General features: G+C 38.7%; 1 protein-coding gene across 2 annotated transcripts in view; it reads right to left on the reverse strand.

Annotated features, from left to right (window-relative positions):
- The window catches only part of LOC119475879 (rho guanine nucleotide exchange factor 12-like), a 30,596-nt gene extending 17,851 nt beyond the window's left edge, over positions 1-12,745 (reverse strand). For both annotated transcript variants that reach the window (XM_037748965.1, XM_037748967.1), the window contains exon 1: positions 12,114-12,745. In XM_037748965.1, coding sequence (XP_037604893.1) covers positions 12,114-12,145 — 32 coding nt within the window. In that variant the 5' untranslated portion in view covers positions 12,146-12,745. The remainder of the gene's footprint in view (positions 1-12,113) is intronic.
- Positions 12,746-13,688: the final 943 nt, after the last annotated feature.

A 13,688-nucleotide genomic window follows, 5' to 3' on the forward strand; every position in this document is an offset into this window, starting at 1 on the left:
CAGCCGAGTGTCAGGTACAGTGAAAGAAAGAAAGAAAGAAAGAAACAAAACATGTATTCAGATCTTTTCTCATATAGACAACAGCCTTCTTTGCCACTCATACAGCGTACCATTAGAACCACACCTTCCCATATACCCTTTTTCCCCCAAATTAGCGCATATATGCAGGTTTTTTACACACGGGAAAATCTGCAAAAAACAGGAGACAGGCTTCTTTCCCATTGCCAGTATGCCATGCCGTTGCACTGGACTCTCTGTGTCAGACTCAACGTCGTGGACGCGCCGGCCTGCACAGGAAGCATGGTTTCACAGTAAACAGTGAAAATGTTACGGTGGTTACGTCTTTTTTATATCTGTTACTTATTCAGTCTCTCTTTCAAACTCTCAAACCAGAGTTGGTGATTGTTGGAACAGTGAATAGACTTCACTAAAACAGTTTGATGAGTTTTATTTTATTTCTGTCCAGTTTGAATGAAGTTTGTTTTACGATAATCAGCGAGGTAAAATTACCGTTTCTGTCAATGGAGTCTGGTGGCTTTGAGGAGAGCATATTAATTGTATGTTTTGCACATTAAGAAATTTTAATAACTGTCCAAATCCCTGTTGATTTTATCAATGTCACATAGCATTGCATCAGAAAAGGAGTTAAAATTAGCGTGTCCACCCGGGTGTCATGTTTCCATCACTGCTGATCGGAGCTGGAGCCGATAAATACCCGTCACTACTGCAGAGTCGTTTGTCCCGGGAATTAATGCTAATTATAATCTTTCTCATTGAAGGCAAAAGCCAGATATTAGAGGGGTTTTTGTCCAGTGGGAAACGGGCTATAGACAACCATTCTCCAACCTTGTCCATACTATCAAAGTGTAAAGTTTGTTTTTTTGGTTAAATGACATTAAAAAGACGTCCATCTCTCCTGTGATTATGCATATCCCTCGTGGGACCACTATAAATATATTAATAGCAGAGGTTCCCCCGGTCTTGTTGCCCCCTACAGCTCCTCCTACTCGTTCCGCTAGAGGGGGTTTTGTTTGTGCTGCTGTTCCTCCCTCGGACAATGGGGGCCCTGGGCTTTTAACAATGGCTCCCACGTCAGAGCCAACTTACTATGCTGTGGCTTTGTGGGACAGATTCCCGGAAACGGAGACTAGGGTTCTTGGCTCTGCTCCAGTTTCCTGAATGTGGGAGAAGGCTGGGAAAGAAAAGGAGGAGGGGGACGGGGAAGGAGGAGGAGGTGCACAAGTGTCTTTGAGGGAAGACAGAAGACGAGGGCTGAGGAAACTTCCAACTTAGCTCCCAGAGTGTGAGAACAATCCTGTCTAAACTAACCTCATGCTGCAGAGAAAAGAGGACTATCAGATTCAGACGAATATGTGTAAAATTACTGATTCCACTCCTTTCCTAGACACAACAAAACTGTCACAATTACAGACTAAAAAAACGGTGAAATTATGTCGAATAGGAGAGTATTACAGTGGTAATCATGTCCTTTTCTCTGAGATTGGAGGGCCCATTTAGGGAGCCTCCTCGCTGTGTGTTGAAGGAGATTAGCGCTTGATAAGACATGGCGAGACAAGGACAGATTACATCCTGCTCAGTGGGTGGCAGCTAAGAACAAACTGGTGGACAAGAGGGAGGAATTCAGCTTTCAGCTTCAGATATTTAATGAAGCAGTTTATTAAAACTTGAGAGGGCTTACTTCTTTGGTTCGGGTCAGGTGCTAACTTTGAACTACTGTACAGACACCTGAAAACATAGCTAATAAGGGCTGGGACAATACGCCTGTCTCCCAATTCTATCACGATACTTGGGTGCCGATTCAATTTGTATTACAATTTTACAGACTTTTTAATTTGGAAAATCTCTAAATTGATACAGTAAACCTCGCCAAGTGTGTCTCTAGCTCTCACATCAGCTCCGTTCTTTTTATACATCCATGGTCAGCTCCATCAGGCCGTTTCAATGCGTTTAACATAAATGTCAGTATATGGGTGCTCTGTAGCATAGGCCAATTTCACGTAACGTTTCCTGTCCATGACAGAGTTAGCATGCAGCTTTAGCCATGATGTCTAGATCTAAAAAAGAAAATTGCGATAAATAGGAGAATCAATTTTTTTCCAGGGCTGTCCCGAATACTATTTCCTGGGATTTGAAGCTTCGGTCCATCTCCCCCGTTTAAGCTAATTTTGGCCGAAAATGATTGATAAATCTTCCAGGCTATACTCCGAATCCAACAGTTACCAATCGTGCAGCGATATATCCTGCCTCTGTAGAGGTCATTAAAGTCTAATGCATTTTTCTGTTGTTCTGTACAGAACATTTGAAGCACCAAAAGTTCACCAATCCACGATTACGAAAGGCAAAGTGTTCACGTCCATGTGAAAAGTTTACTGGCACCACGATAAGAGGCAATCATTAATTTACTTATTGTATCAGCGTCACCCGGCTGGGATACATGTCTGCTGGCTAATTTGTTCAGACGTTCTTTACTTTCTCACTGCACAGTTACCAAAGGAGGAACAACAACAAAACATGCAGCAATCTACTTGTGCCTCAAATGCCAAAAATACCAGACAATTCCTCCGGGATGATAACAGCAAAGCACTCAGCTCCAGAGGGTTGGAAACGAAAGCCCACTGAGGACGAAGCTAAAGCTCCACATACACAGTAGATCTCCATGTTTATTATATGAACGCAGTGAAATATTACATGATTTAAGACTCAATAATAATTGATTGAAGATGATTCAGCTTTCTGAAATGATATCGCACAACCATTGTTTTCTCTATTCACTTTCAAATCCACATAAAAGCTAAATACATTGAATATGACGTTTCCCAACAATCTTGCTGAAAACATGACTCAACATTAATAACATAACTGAAGTTTTGCTATACAATTTTAGCTGTAACACGGTAATTGATTATTCTTGATTCTGACTGTTAAATGAATGCAACACTATTAAACTGTAAGAAATAATTGCAACAGCGCTGTGAGGCTTCAGCGGTTTAGTTAAAGACCTTTAAAAATGGGTTGCTACGCACATGGAGCTTATGTAACCAATGAAATAAATTGGACAAATAATCTAATGAGAACCATGCGAAATGAATTTGATACGTCTTTTTATTGAATCAACTAACAGGAGGAAAGGCAAAAACTTAATTAAAATGTCATTTAATTAATTAATTTAATTATTGTTTAAAACACATACAAATTTATTGACAACTTGTCCCTTTATTTAATTAACTTTTTAATCTTTCATTTCCTGCAAGTTATACCCTAAATTACTTAAAAGTAGGGCTGTCAATCGATTAAAATCTTTAATTGCGATTAATCGCAAATTAATCGCAGTTTTTATCTGTTCAAAATGTACCTTAAAAGGGAGATTTCTCAAGTATTTAATACTTTTATCAACATGGGAGTGGGCAAATATGCTGCTTTATGCAAATGTATGTTTATATTTATTATTGTAAATCAATTAACAACACAAAATAATAACAAATATTGTCCAGAAACCCTCACAGGTACTGCACTGACATGGTTGGTACCAATGGATTCCTTAGGTTTTATAGTTTCACATGACGCCAGTATCTTTGCTCTAGCTTTAAAACCGAGCCCGGTACACCCTAAAAATTGCAAGTTGCATTAATGTATTGAATTTGTGTTAACACGTTATTATCACATTCATTTTTACAGCCCTAGTTAAAGGATAAGGCCGATATTCTCTATTTCTCTTGTTGTAAACAAACCCAAACAAATGAAAAGACCAAAAACAACAATTTGTTAGTCCGTCTGTCACTTTCTGACTCTAATTAAGTTCTGAAGATGTAAATCTTTAAAAACAGGCCATGAATATATGCTATATACTGTATGTAGAAGTGAACGTAGTCATCATGACGTCACCCATTGGTTTGTGGACTACGGTTTTGAAGCCTCAAGTTCTGCGTTTTGGCCGTCGCCATCTTGGTTTCTTTGCAACCAGAAGTGACACCAGAGGGCGGAGCTAAATACAACTGAACACTGAATAAGACATTTTTAGGTGACCAAAATGTTTCAATTAATGTTGATACACTGAAATCACACTGTGAAAGGGTTAATAAGACGAAAACACGGACAACTCCCAGACCGGACAACACAGTGGTAGCGACCTGTCAATCACAAGGTAGCCACGCCTTAAAGCATCCCCTGCTTTATGGTCTATTTGACTCTAAATAGGATCATAATTTACTAAATGAACATCATGCTGTATTGAATAAGACTTGAAACTAGAGATTGAGACCATAAACTCATGTTTACAATGTTTACTGAGGTAATAAATCAAGAGAGAAGTAGGCTCATTTTCTCATAGACTTCTATACAATCAGACTTCTTTTAGCAACCAGAGGAGTCGCCCCCTGCTGGCTGTTAGAGAGAATGCAAGTTTAAGGCACTTCAGCATTGGCTTCAGTTGTTGCCGCCTGATACAGTACTTTAATTTTCTTTGGGTTGGTCACTGTAGTATTTGTTGGGGACTATTTTCAGCGTCGGATTAATACACATTTGATGTGTTTTTAATAGTTTTGGGGCAACAATGAAGCTCTATGGCACAGAGGAAGAAGATATACGAGGCTTTGGATAAACAAACAATCTTTGCTTTTAGGATCAATTCACCAGACTTGTCCTTTAACTAAACAATAACTTCACTGGTTTATTATTTGAGCTTTCAAAGGGGAATATTTTCCATGTCTCATCCATTAATGAATCATTGCACATTTGCATCTGACATCACTTGGCTCCCAGCACTGCATCATCACCACAAACATCAAATTTAATATAAGCTTGTGAACTCCCAGCAATGATCTAATCAAGTAGCTTAATAATGTAAGCGGCAAAACATTCAACACTGAACAACAGAGTATGAAAGTCCTTACACAAGAAGATTGATGAGGATCGTATCGCTGCCATACAGAACAGTTTGTAATATGAATAAAGCTTTAATTGCCAATATTTTCTCATATCAGATGACGTGTTGGATAAACTCCTCGGGCTCATAAATCATGATTATATTGATAACTTTGGGGGCTTTATCCCATTGGAGCACATTCTGTTGTGAGCTGATTTATCCCAGAATGGTGTAATGTAAATATTGTATGTTCATTAACCAGCAGTGTACAGATAAGATAAGAACTGTATTCATCCCAAGGGAAATTGCTGCGGGGAAAGCTTTGCAACAAGACACAGTTTAAAGTCTGAATTATTCATCAGTAAATAAACAACTGGTATTAATTATTACAGACTTCTCACTGCTCAACATGTGTGTTCTTTGACCGTCCTGCTCTTTGGTCCTCCGTCATGATGAAGCTTTGTTTGTCTTTAGTGATAAATATACAAAAGTATAAATCAATCGATAACAAATGGGCCCAACAACTCTCCTACCAAACACACACAGACTTTATAGTTGTTTAGCCTGTTATTGTAGTCGTTTTCTGTCTCTTTGTAGTTGTTTGTGCCTCTTTATAGTTTATTATGTCTCTTTGTAGTTGTTTTAGCCTCTTTTTGTAGTTTTTTTTAGTGCCTTTTTGTAGTTTATTATGTTTATTTGTAGTTGTTTTGTGTCTTTATAGTTGTTTTGTGCCACTTTGTAGTTGTTTTGTGTCTCTTTGTGGTCATTTTGTGTCTCTTTGTAGTTGCTTTAGCCTCTTTTTGTAGTTGTTTTGTGCCTCTCTTGTGCCGCATGCAAATGTAGCAGAGCACTGTCAGGAACTGTGTACTCTATTACATGTCAATTCAAATATAAATTGGATTTTTAGCATGAAAATGTTTATTTTAACCCAAATAATTCATCTGAAAGTGGAACATTTGCATTACATTTACATTAGTGGTGCAACAGTTCAACAAGCCGACAGTTCGGTTTGTATTGCAGTTTTTGGGTCACGGTTTGCGTTTTGTTTTTTTTGCACATTAAGGAGAAGAAACATAACCAATGAATGAATTATATCTCTAACACTGATTTTATACGTGGAATAAAGCAGGCTACTTAATGGTCAAGGAGGACTTTGTTCTGATAATTGCCTCCTCTATGTCTTTGGCACCTCATCAAATAATTTAATCGTGATGCAACGGTTCAACAAGCCTACAGTCGGTTTGTACGTCATTAGTTGGTTCGGTTTTGCATCCCGAGTTTACATGATGTTTGGAGGCTTACAAGTCATTTACTAACTGTGCTGCTTTGACAAACAGTAATCCATTGTTTTTAATTATATAACTTTCCTGACTTGACTTTTAATGGGAGTGTTTTTACTTTTGTTTTTATGAGGGCGCACCGTTACTGTGCAGAGTTTGGGCGGCGGTGAGGAGGCTGCAGCAATAAAAATAAAATAAAGTACCACCAATTATTATAAACTACGCAAACTATAGACGCTGTGAGTGTTATATTGTAACTGCTGTCTGGTTGGTACTGTAGCCATCCTGTACTGATGTGTCGCCAGCAGCAGTGTCAGTCAGGAAGGGCCAGTGGTCTGGTGGGCCTGACAGACATTGTTTAACAGTGATGTCACCACTTCCCGTCAGAGGGTAGGGTGGAGGCGGTGGAGGGGGTGTAGGGCGGCTGGCGGGAAAACACAGAGATCAGCAAAACTGTGTGACAAAGAACAGAAGAGCTGGTCCGCAGCCTGCTGGCATTCAGCTTGATCACACACCCTCGATCTAAGCTGCGCCCTCTGGGTCACAAAACAAACAAATAAATAAACTAATTAATGAGTCTGGGAGGTTTAAACCGAAGACGACAGCGGAACAAAACGTGTCACGCCCCAACAAGAGGAGGCAGAAGTCATTATTTAGATTGCTTGATGGTTTGAACATGTACAAGGGGTCAAACGAATCATACATGCGTCATCTGACCACGTCTACAGAGCAAAAAACACCTGTCCTGAAAGGCCACACTCAAAAAGCCTCCTCCTGGCTGCATCCCCACTTCCTCCCTAATTTCCCTACAAGAACTCTGGCGGGCCAGATTTGGACATGTGTTTGTGTCTGCATGTATTTAGCTCCGGATTTACTACGGCAGCCGCTCATTACACTGTCAGCTCCTGGGCTGATCCTGGGTCTGACACTTTCTGCAGGTGGAAGGAAAGCCCAGTGGGTGAAGCTCCGCAGAGGAATTCATAATTGCTATTAATCGCAAATTAATCACACATTTATCTGTTCAAAATGTACCTTAAAGGGAGATTTGTCAAGTATCTAATACTCTTATCAACATGGGAGTGGGCAAATATGCTGTTTTATGCAAATGTATGTATATATATATTATTGAAAATCAATTAACAACACAAAACAATGACAAATATTGTCCAGAAACCCTCACAGGTACTGCATTTAGCATAAAAATATGCTCAAATCATCACATGGCAAACTGCAGCCCAACAGGCAACAACAGCTGTCAGTGTGTCAGTGTGCTGACTTGACTATGACTTACCCCAAACTGCATGTGATGATCATAAAGTGGGCATGTCTGTAAAGGGGAGACTCGTGGGTACCCATAGAACCCATTTTCATTTACATATCTTGCAGTCAGAGGACAAGGGACCCCTTTGAAAATGGCCATGCCAGTTCTTCCTCGCCTAAATTTAGCGCAAGTCTGAGGCACTATTTGGTCTCCTTCCTGACGAGCTAGTATGACATGGTTGTTACCAATGGATTCCTTAGGTTTTTTCTAGTTTCTTTACTAACCTGTTGGGCTGCTTAAAACTTGTCTGATTGTCTCAGTGTTTGTTGAACCATTGAACCTATTTTTAGCACCGTTGACATGTTTCCAAATCTCAGCAATTACTTTGGTGAGTACAACGTTAACAAAACTGATAAAAGCAGAGCTGCTAAAGTAAAACCTAAGTCGTGTTAAACTGTAGTTTTCCTTTAAAGGCCTAAAAGCCGACTGCTTCTCCTCAACCTCCAGGGAACTGAGCCGTGCCTTAAGTTACTTCTGCTAGTAAAAGTACTGCGTACCCAACGAGTCCTGCACAGTAATCTGCAGGAGAGAGGCTTGTTTCAGTCCATCCCTGGAGGCGAGGTAGACAGGAGAACATGTCCCATGCTGGGGGTTGTCACACCCAGACAGTAAAATATCACAAATGTTAGGAGAAACCTAGCAGGCTGCTCACACTGAATTCTTCTCACTGAGAAACCCTTGAACAACGTCCAGGAAGTGACCCAACCACTGCTGGAGTTGGCACAAACGTTGCCGAGCAACTCAACCCTTTTTTTTATGTAACAGGCTTCAGCAGTGGGGGAAAGTAACTAGTAAGTACTGTACTTAAGTACACATTTGAGGTACTTCTATTTTATTTGAGTATTTCGATTTTATGCTACTTTATACTTTATGCAAATATTGTACTTTTTACTACATTAATCTGACAGCTGGAGTTACTAAGATTTTACAAAAAAAACATGCGATCAATTTCTAAAATATGACACTGTGCTACAGATTAAACTATCCAACCAGCTGTAACACTAAAATGCTGCTTACATGTTAAAGCATTAGTGAATATATTCCAATAATATGATAATAATAGAACTGTCTGAAATTATCATTTTGACCAGTACTTTTACTTTAATACGTTAAGTACATTTTGCTCATACTTTTGTACTTGAATGTAAGACTTTTACTTGTGACAAAGTATTTTTACAGAGCGGTTTTGCAAATTTTACTTAAAGGTGCTAAATGAGAGACTGGGAGCATTTCTATTGCCTCTGCACAGCTCTCAATATGGCGACGGCTGAGCCCATGGCTCGCAACTAACGGTGCTCACAGCACTAACAGTGAAAACAACGGCAACAGTTCTGACAGAGCTAACAGTGTTAACCTGGGGGGGAAATGGAGGGTGGGCGCTATGCTTCTGCAACGCCGCCATCGGTCGGGATGGCGTTATCAGCTGTAACCGCTGCATTAGTATAGTGTAGAGTGACGGCCATGAGCTAGCCAATGGGGCACGCTCACATGCACTAACATCCACTTAAAACATGCGCAGCCAGCCCGGCTACGTCAACAAAGCACAGAAAAGCTCTGATTACAACACACACGGAGGGAGAGTGACTTCATTCTCTGCTCAGGTAGACATCACTCCTCTATATCTTTACATAGAAAATAGTTATTAGCTGCTATATTAATGCTTTGGAACTAAAAGATATGAGCACTTCTTCCACCATTGTGCTTCAGTAACAACCTTCAAAATCCACAGACAACACCATGTGTTGTTTAGATAATGAAACTAAATCACCCCGTCAAAATAAGAACAAAGCTTTAGTATGAACCTGAGAAATGTGCTGTCATTACAGGAGGGATGCAGCAAAGACCAGTATGAAAAGATCAGGTGGCAGCAATCATATTCAAAGTCAACTCATTTGCAAGTAAAACGATGGTACTGAAATGCGTCTCAGTGAAAACTTACACAGATGCAACAAAGACGGCAGGACAGTGCAATATGTTATATGTACACTAGTACACTGAATATATCCTTCCACAGCTGTGCACAATTGGCATACGGTGTGATCAATATTTCCCATGTTTCATGTGATTTGCCTGTATGGTTAGTGCAGGAAGAAAGCGCACAGTACACAGTGGTGAAAGAAGTACTCAGATCTTTTACTCAAAGTGGCGGTAGACGGTATATGTTTGGCATCATTGGTCAAAAAATTCCATAATAACCTTCCAGCATATTGTAATTCAAGTGTTCTGAGAGAAAACTAGACTTCTGCACCTCCTCAAAAATGTCCACATCTTGTGATAATCCCATTTCTGTTAAATGCTTATTTCAGTCACATGTCATAATACATCTAGCACATCTAACCTGAGCTGTACAACACTGCAGATAAATCTGTGAAATCCATTTCAAAATACGTTTTCCCCTTTAGGTCCGTCCTCTTTGGTGTGTGTCATGCTTTCCACTTCCACAGACTCTGTTTTAACTGTATATGGTCTTTTTATGTGGAATTTGTGATGAAAACATTACATAGATACAGAACTAACACATAAAGAGACCCAGTTTTGTTATAAAGCAGGCGAACGCCTCAGTCCTCTCTGCAGGCTGAAGGTCAAGAAATCAAATGACTTTATGTTTGACTTTCAGAGGCAGTCATGTGTGCCTTTGTTTTGGCATTTCCTTCAGAGGAAACTCCTGATTACTCAGTTTAAAAATACACAAGAGACTTATAAAGGGTGGAATCTGAAAAGCTCAAAGTCAACCATTAACGTTTCGAAAACAATTCACCTCATATGGGTCTTACAGAAATGATTCAGGCTCGTACCAACAAAACTTTCTCACTTCTCTGCCAAGAACAAGGCTAAAAATAAATGTTACTTTTCCTCTCGTCAGCCGGTGTTTTTTGCTGTGATCAGTAAAGGGAGAAGTCATATGATCATATAATCAATTTGTAATGTCGTGCACAATGCTGCAGCTTGTTGCAAACACATGCTGTCAGTGGATTAACCATGTTGACAATAACAGATAACATTATGTGTCTGCTGAACCCCCATAGGACCCTCTGCAGGACTGTTACCCAGGATGGGCAATTTAGGATTTTATCACAGATCGCGATAAAAAAACACAATAAGTTGATCGTGGTTGAATTTCCATGATCGGGATAATCGTGAATATCGTCATGAGTGACTTTCAAAAGCTGTCCAGCTCGCTATCATGGTAGAGCAGTGAAAAATACAGCTTGATTTAAAGGTCCCATATTGTGCTCATTTTCAGGTTCATACTTGTATTTTGTGTTTCTACTAGAACATGTTTACATGTTGTAATGTTCAAAAAACACATTATTTTCCTCATACTGTCTGCCTGAATATACCTGTATTTACCCTCTCTGTCTGAAACGCTCCGTTTTAGTGCATTTCAACAGAATTGCGACGGAATTGCGTTGCTAGGCAACAGTTTGGGTCCATGTTTACTTCCTGTCAGCTGATGTTATTCACATACACTGCAACAGGAAATAAACTGGGACACATTTAGAATGTTACGTTTAAAACCGTGTCATGATTTATATAATTGTATATTTGTGACATCACAAATGGACAGAAATCCTAACGGCTTGTTTCAAATGCACAATTTCTGAATACGGGCTGTGTGTATTTCTCCGTATATTGAGCGTTTTGATAGTTTAACAGTATTTATATAGCACTTAAACCTGCTTTATAATATAAAAGACCTGAAAATCTCACGTTTTGCAATATGGGACCTTTAACAAATACAGGATTTATCATGTAAGAAAGGCAACATTGCATACATTAACAGTACAAAGCTGTAAATTTCAAGCAACAGTATAATAATGTTAATTTTACAGTAACATAAAGGCAACCCTGCTGCCAGTTCTTTACTGTTATTTTACTGGGAAATTCTTAACGGTGCAGGCGACAAGGAAATTGTCTCTGCTTGTGTGTGCACTTGTCCTGGAGGTTATATGAACAGAAAAAATGTGCAGGAACCTCTCATATTAGGTAACCTTTTAGGGGCCACGAGTCAAGAATGAATCACTCCAGGAAAATGCCCCCTGCTGGCTGTGAAGAGGAGTCATGAATAGGGGGAATGGGGGGGGAAACTGAGCCCCATTCTGTTCCATTCTGCACCCTGTTACGTACTCCATTGAGAAATGTGTCAATTTTAACTTTAACAAAGTTCCCCCACATAAAACATTAAAGTTAGAAGAAAACTTTAGAGCTCACATTAATTAGTAAATGTTTGTGTCCAATTCGGCTTGCATCCAGTAGATCAAGCACCTTTAGATTTACTAAAACTACCATTCCCAGTTGCCATGCTCTCCCAAACACAATGCGACTTAAGGGGGGCCTTATGTATTTGATTTGATAGCCGAATTCACCAAAAATACCTAAGTAAATGGTAAAATATCATATATTAAGTTCTGCTATAATGTATGTTTCCCAACTATGAGATAACCTTAAATTGGGAGTTTTTCAAATGGAGTTTGGCGTGATGCACTAAGTTGTGTTTTCCATTCATAAACCTATTCAGAAAACCATTTAAACTTGATAAATCGTGCAGAAAATGTGCAACAGTGCAATTTGTGCAATAGTAAAGAGGAAAATAAAGAATATAAGGAATAAAACAGAGCATTTAGCCTACCTGTCAGTGAGTGTTGACTGTGTGCCACTCATTGGGGCTTCCCTTGAGAGTTTCCAACGACTTCACCCAAATAACATTTTTATTATAACATCTGATTCTTATTTATTAAATCGGCTCCTTTATTTTGTCTCCTCGGTGTATATCCATATCCAGAAACGTCGACGAAGTTTGCAGTATACAAAGTTTTTTAAATTCTTCTAATGGGAGTGCTGGAGAGAATAAAGTCATGAGAAATAAAGAAAAAGTGCTTCTTTTCTTCTTTGGGGTGTGAATGTGTTTCATTAGACAACAGCTGTTTGCAGCAGCAGAAACATCTGGAAAAACTCCTGCAAACAACTTTGCTTTAAATGTTTTCCCCAACTTTCTTCTCCTCCAAGTCCAAACTGAGGATATATCTCTTATCTTTCCTTGGGAAATACTTCCATGATGACACTCACAGTCTATTCTTGATGATCCTGATGAAGAATTACGTCAAACTTTGGCTGCTAGAATCCAAAATGAGCGTCCAGAGTGCTGAGTTTCTGTGAAGCATCCTCCTCCTCCTGCAGGTCTGCTCACTTTAAATCCTCTAAACTAGATCTGTACGACTGTCTGGGTGTTTTTTTGCTACACAGTGATGATGCAAATGGAAAAAAGGAAATGCTTTTGTCAAACCCCCCCTCCTCTCCAAAAGAGTCAAAAAGAGGAGAAAAACCCACCTTCCATCCTGGTGCGTTCAAGGGCTCCTCGTAATTAACTAAACTTTCAGACTTCACAGCTATAATGTGGTATTATTTGACTCACAATTAAAGAGTGGAGGAAAAGTAATCAGGTACATTTACTCAAGTACAAGTACTTCAGTATCTCCATTTTACTTTATACTTTACTTATACTTATACTTATTAGGGCCACATTGAGGGAAAAGAAAAATCTGAGATTTCGAGAATAAAATCGTAACTTTATGAGAAAAAAAGTCGTAATATTACGAGAATAAAGTCATAACTTTAGGAGAAAAAAGTCGTAAAATTACAAGAATAAAGTTGTAATTTAACGGGAGAAAAAGTCGTAATATTAGAAGAATAAAGTCATAACTTTATGAGAAAAAAGTCGTAAAATTACGAATTTATTCTCGTAATTTTATATCGTAATATAATTTATATCGTAATTTTACATATAAGAAATTGTAACACTTGATGCCTTGATTTACATATTCGAAAAGGAGTGAGAAGTACAAACTTATTTAATCCCACCCCTTCTACATAAGTAATTTATTAATAATCAGTTAATTATTAATAGTTAATTAATAGTTCAAATGCTCCACTTTTACCAGCTGCAACATTAAAGTAATGTACACATGAATGCATCATTAATTATAATCCAATAATATATTTGATTCTGAAAAGTACGACGGAGTATTAGGGCCACATTGAGTAAAAAAAAAATCTGAGATTTCGAGAATAAAGTCGTAATATTACAAGAATAAAGTCATAACTTTATGAGAAAAAAGTTGTAAAATTACGAGAATAAAGTCATAACTTTACGAGAAAAAAGTCGTAAAATTACGAGAATAAAGTCGTAACTTTACGAGAAAAAAAG

Source organism: Sebastes umbrosus, chromosome 17 (genome assembly GCF_015220745.1).
Source record: "Sebastes umbrosus isolate fSebUmb1 chromosome 17, fSebUmb1.pri, whole genome shotgun sequence".
In the NCBI taxonomy this organism is placed as follows: Eukaryota; Metazoa; Chordata; class Actinopteri; order Perciformes; family Sebastidae; genus Sebastes; species Sebastes umbrosus.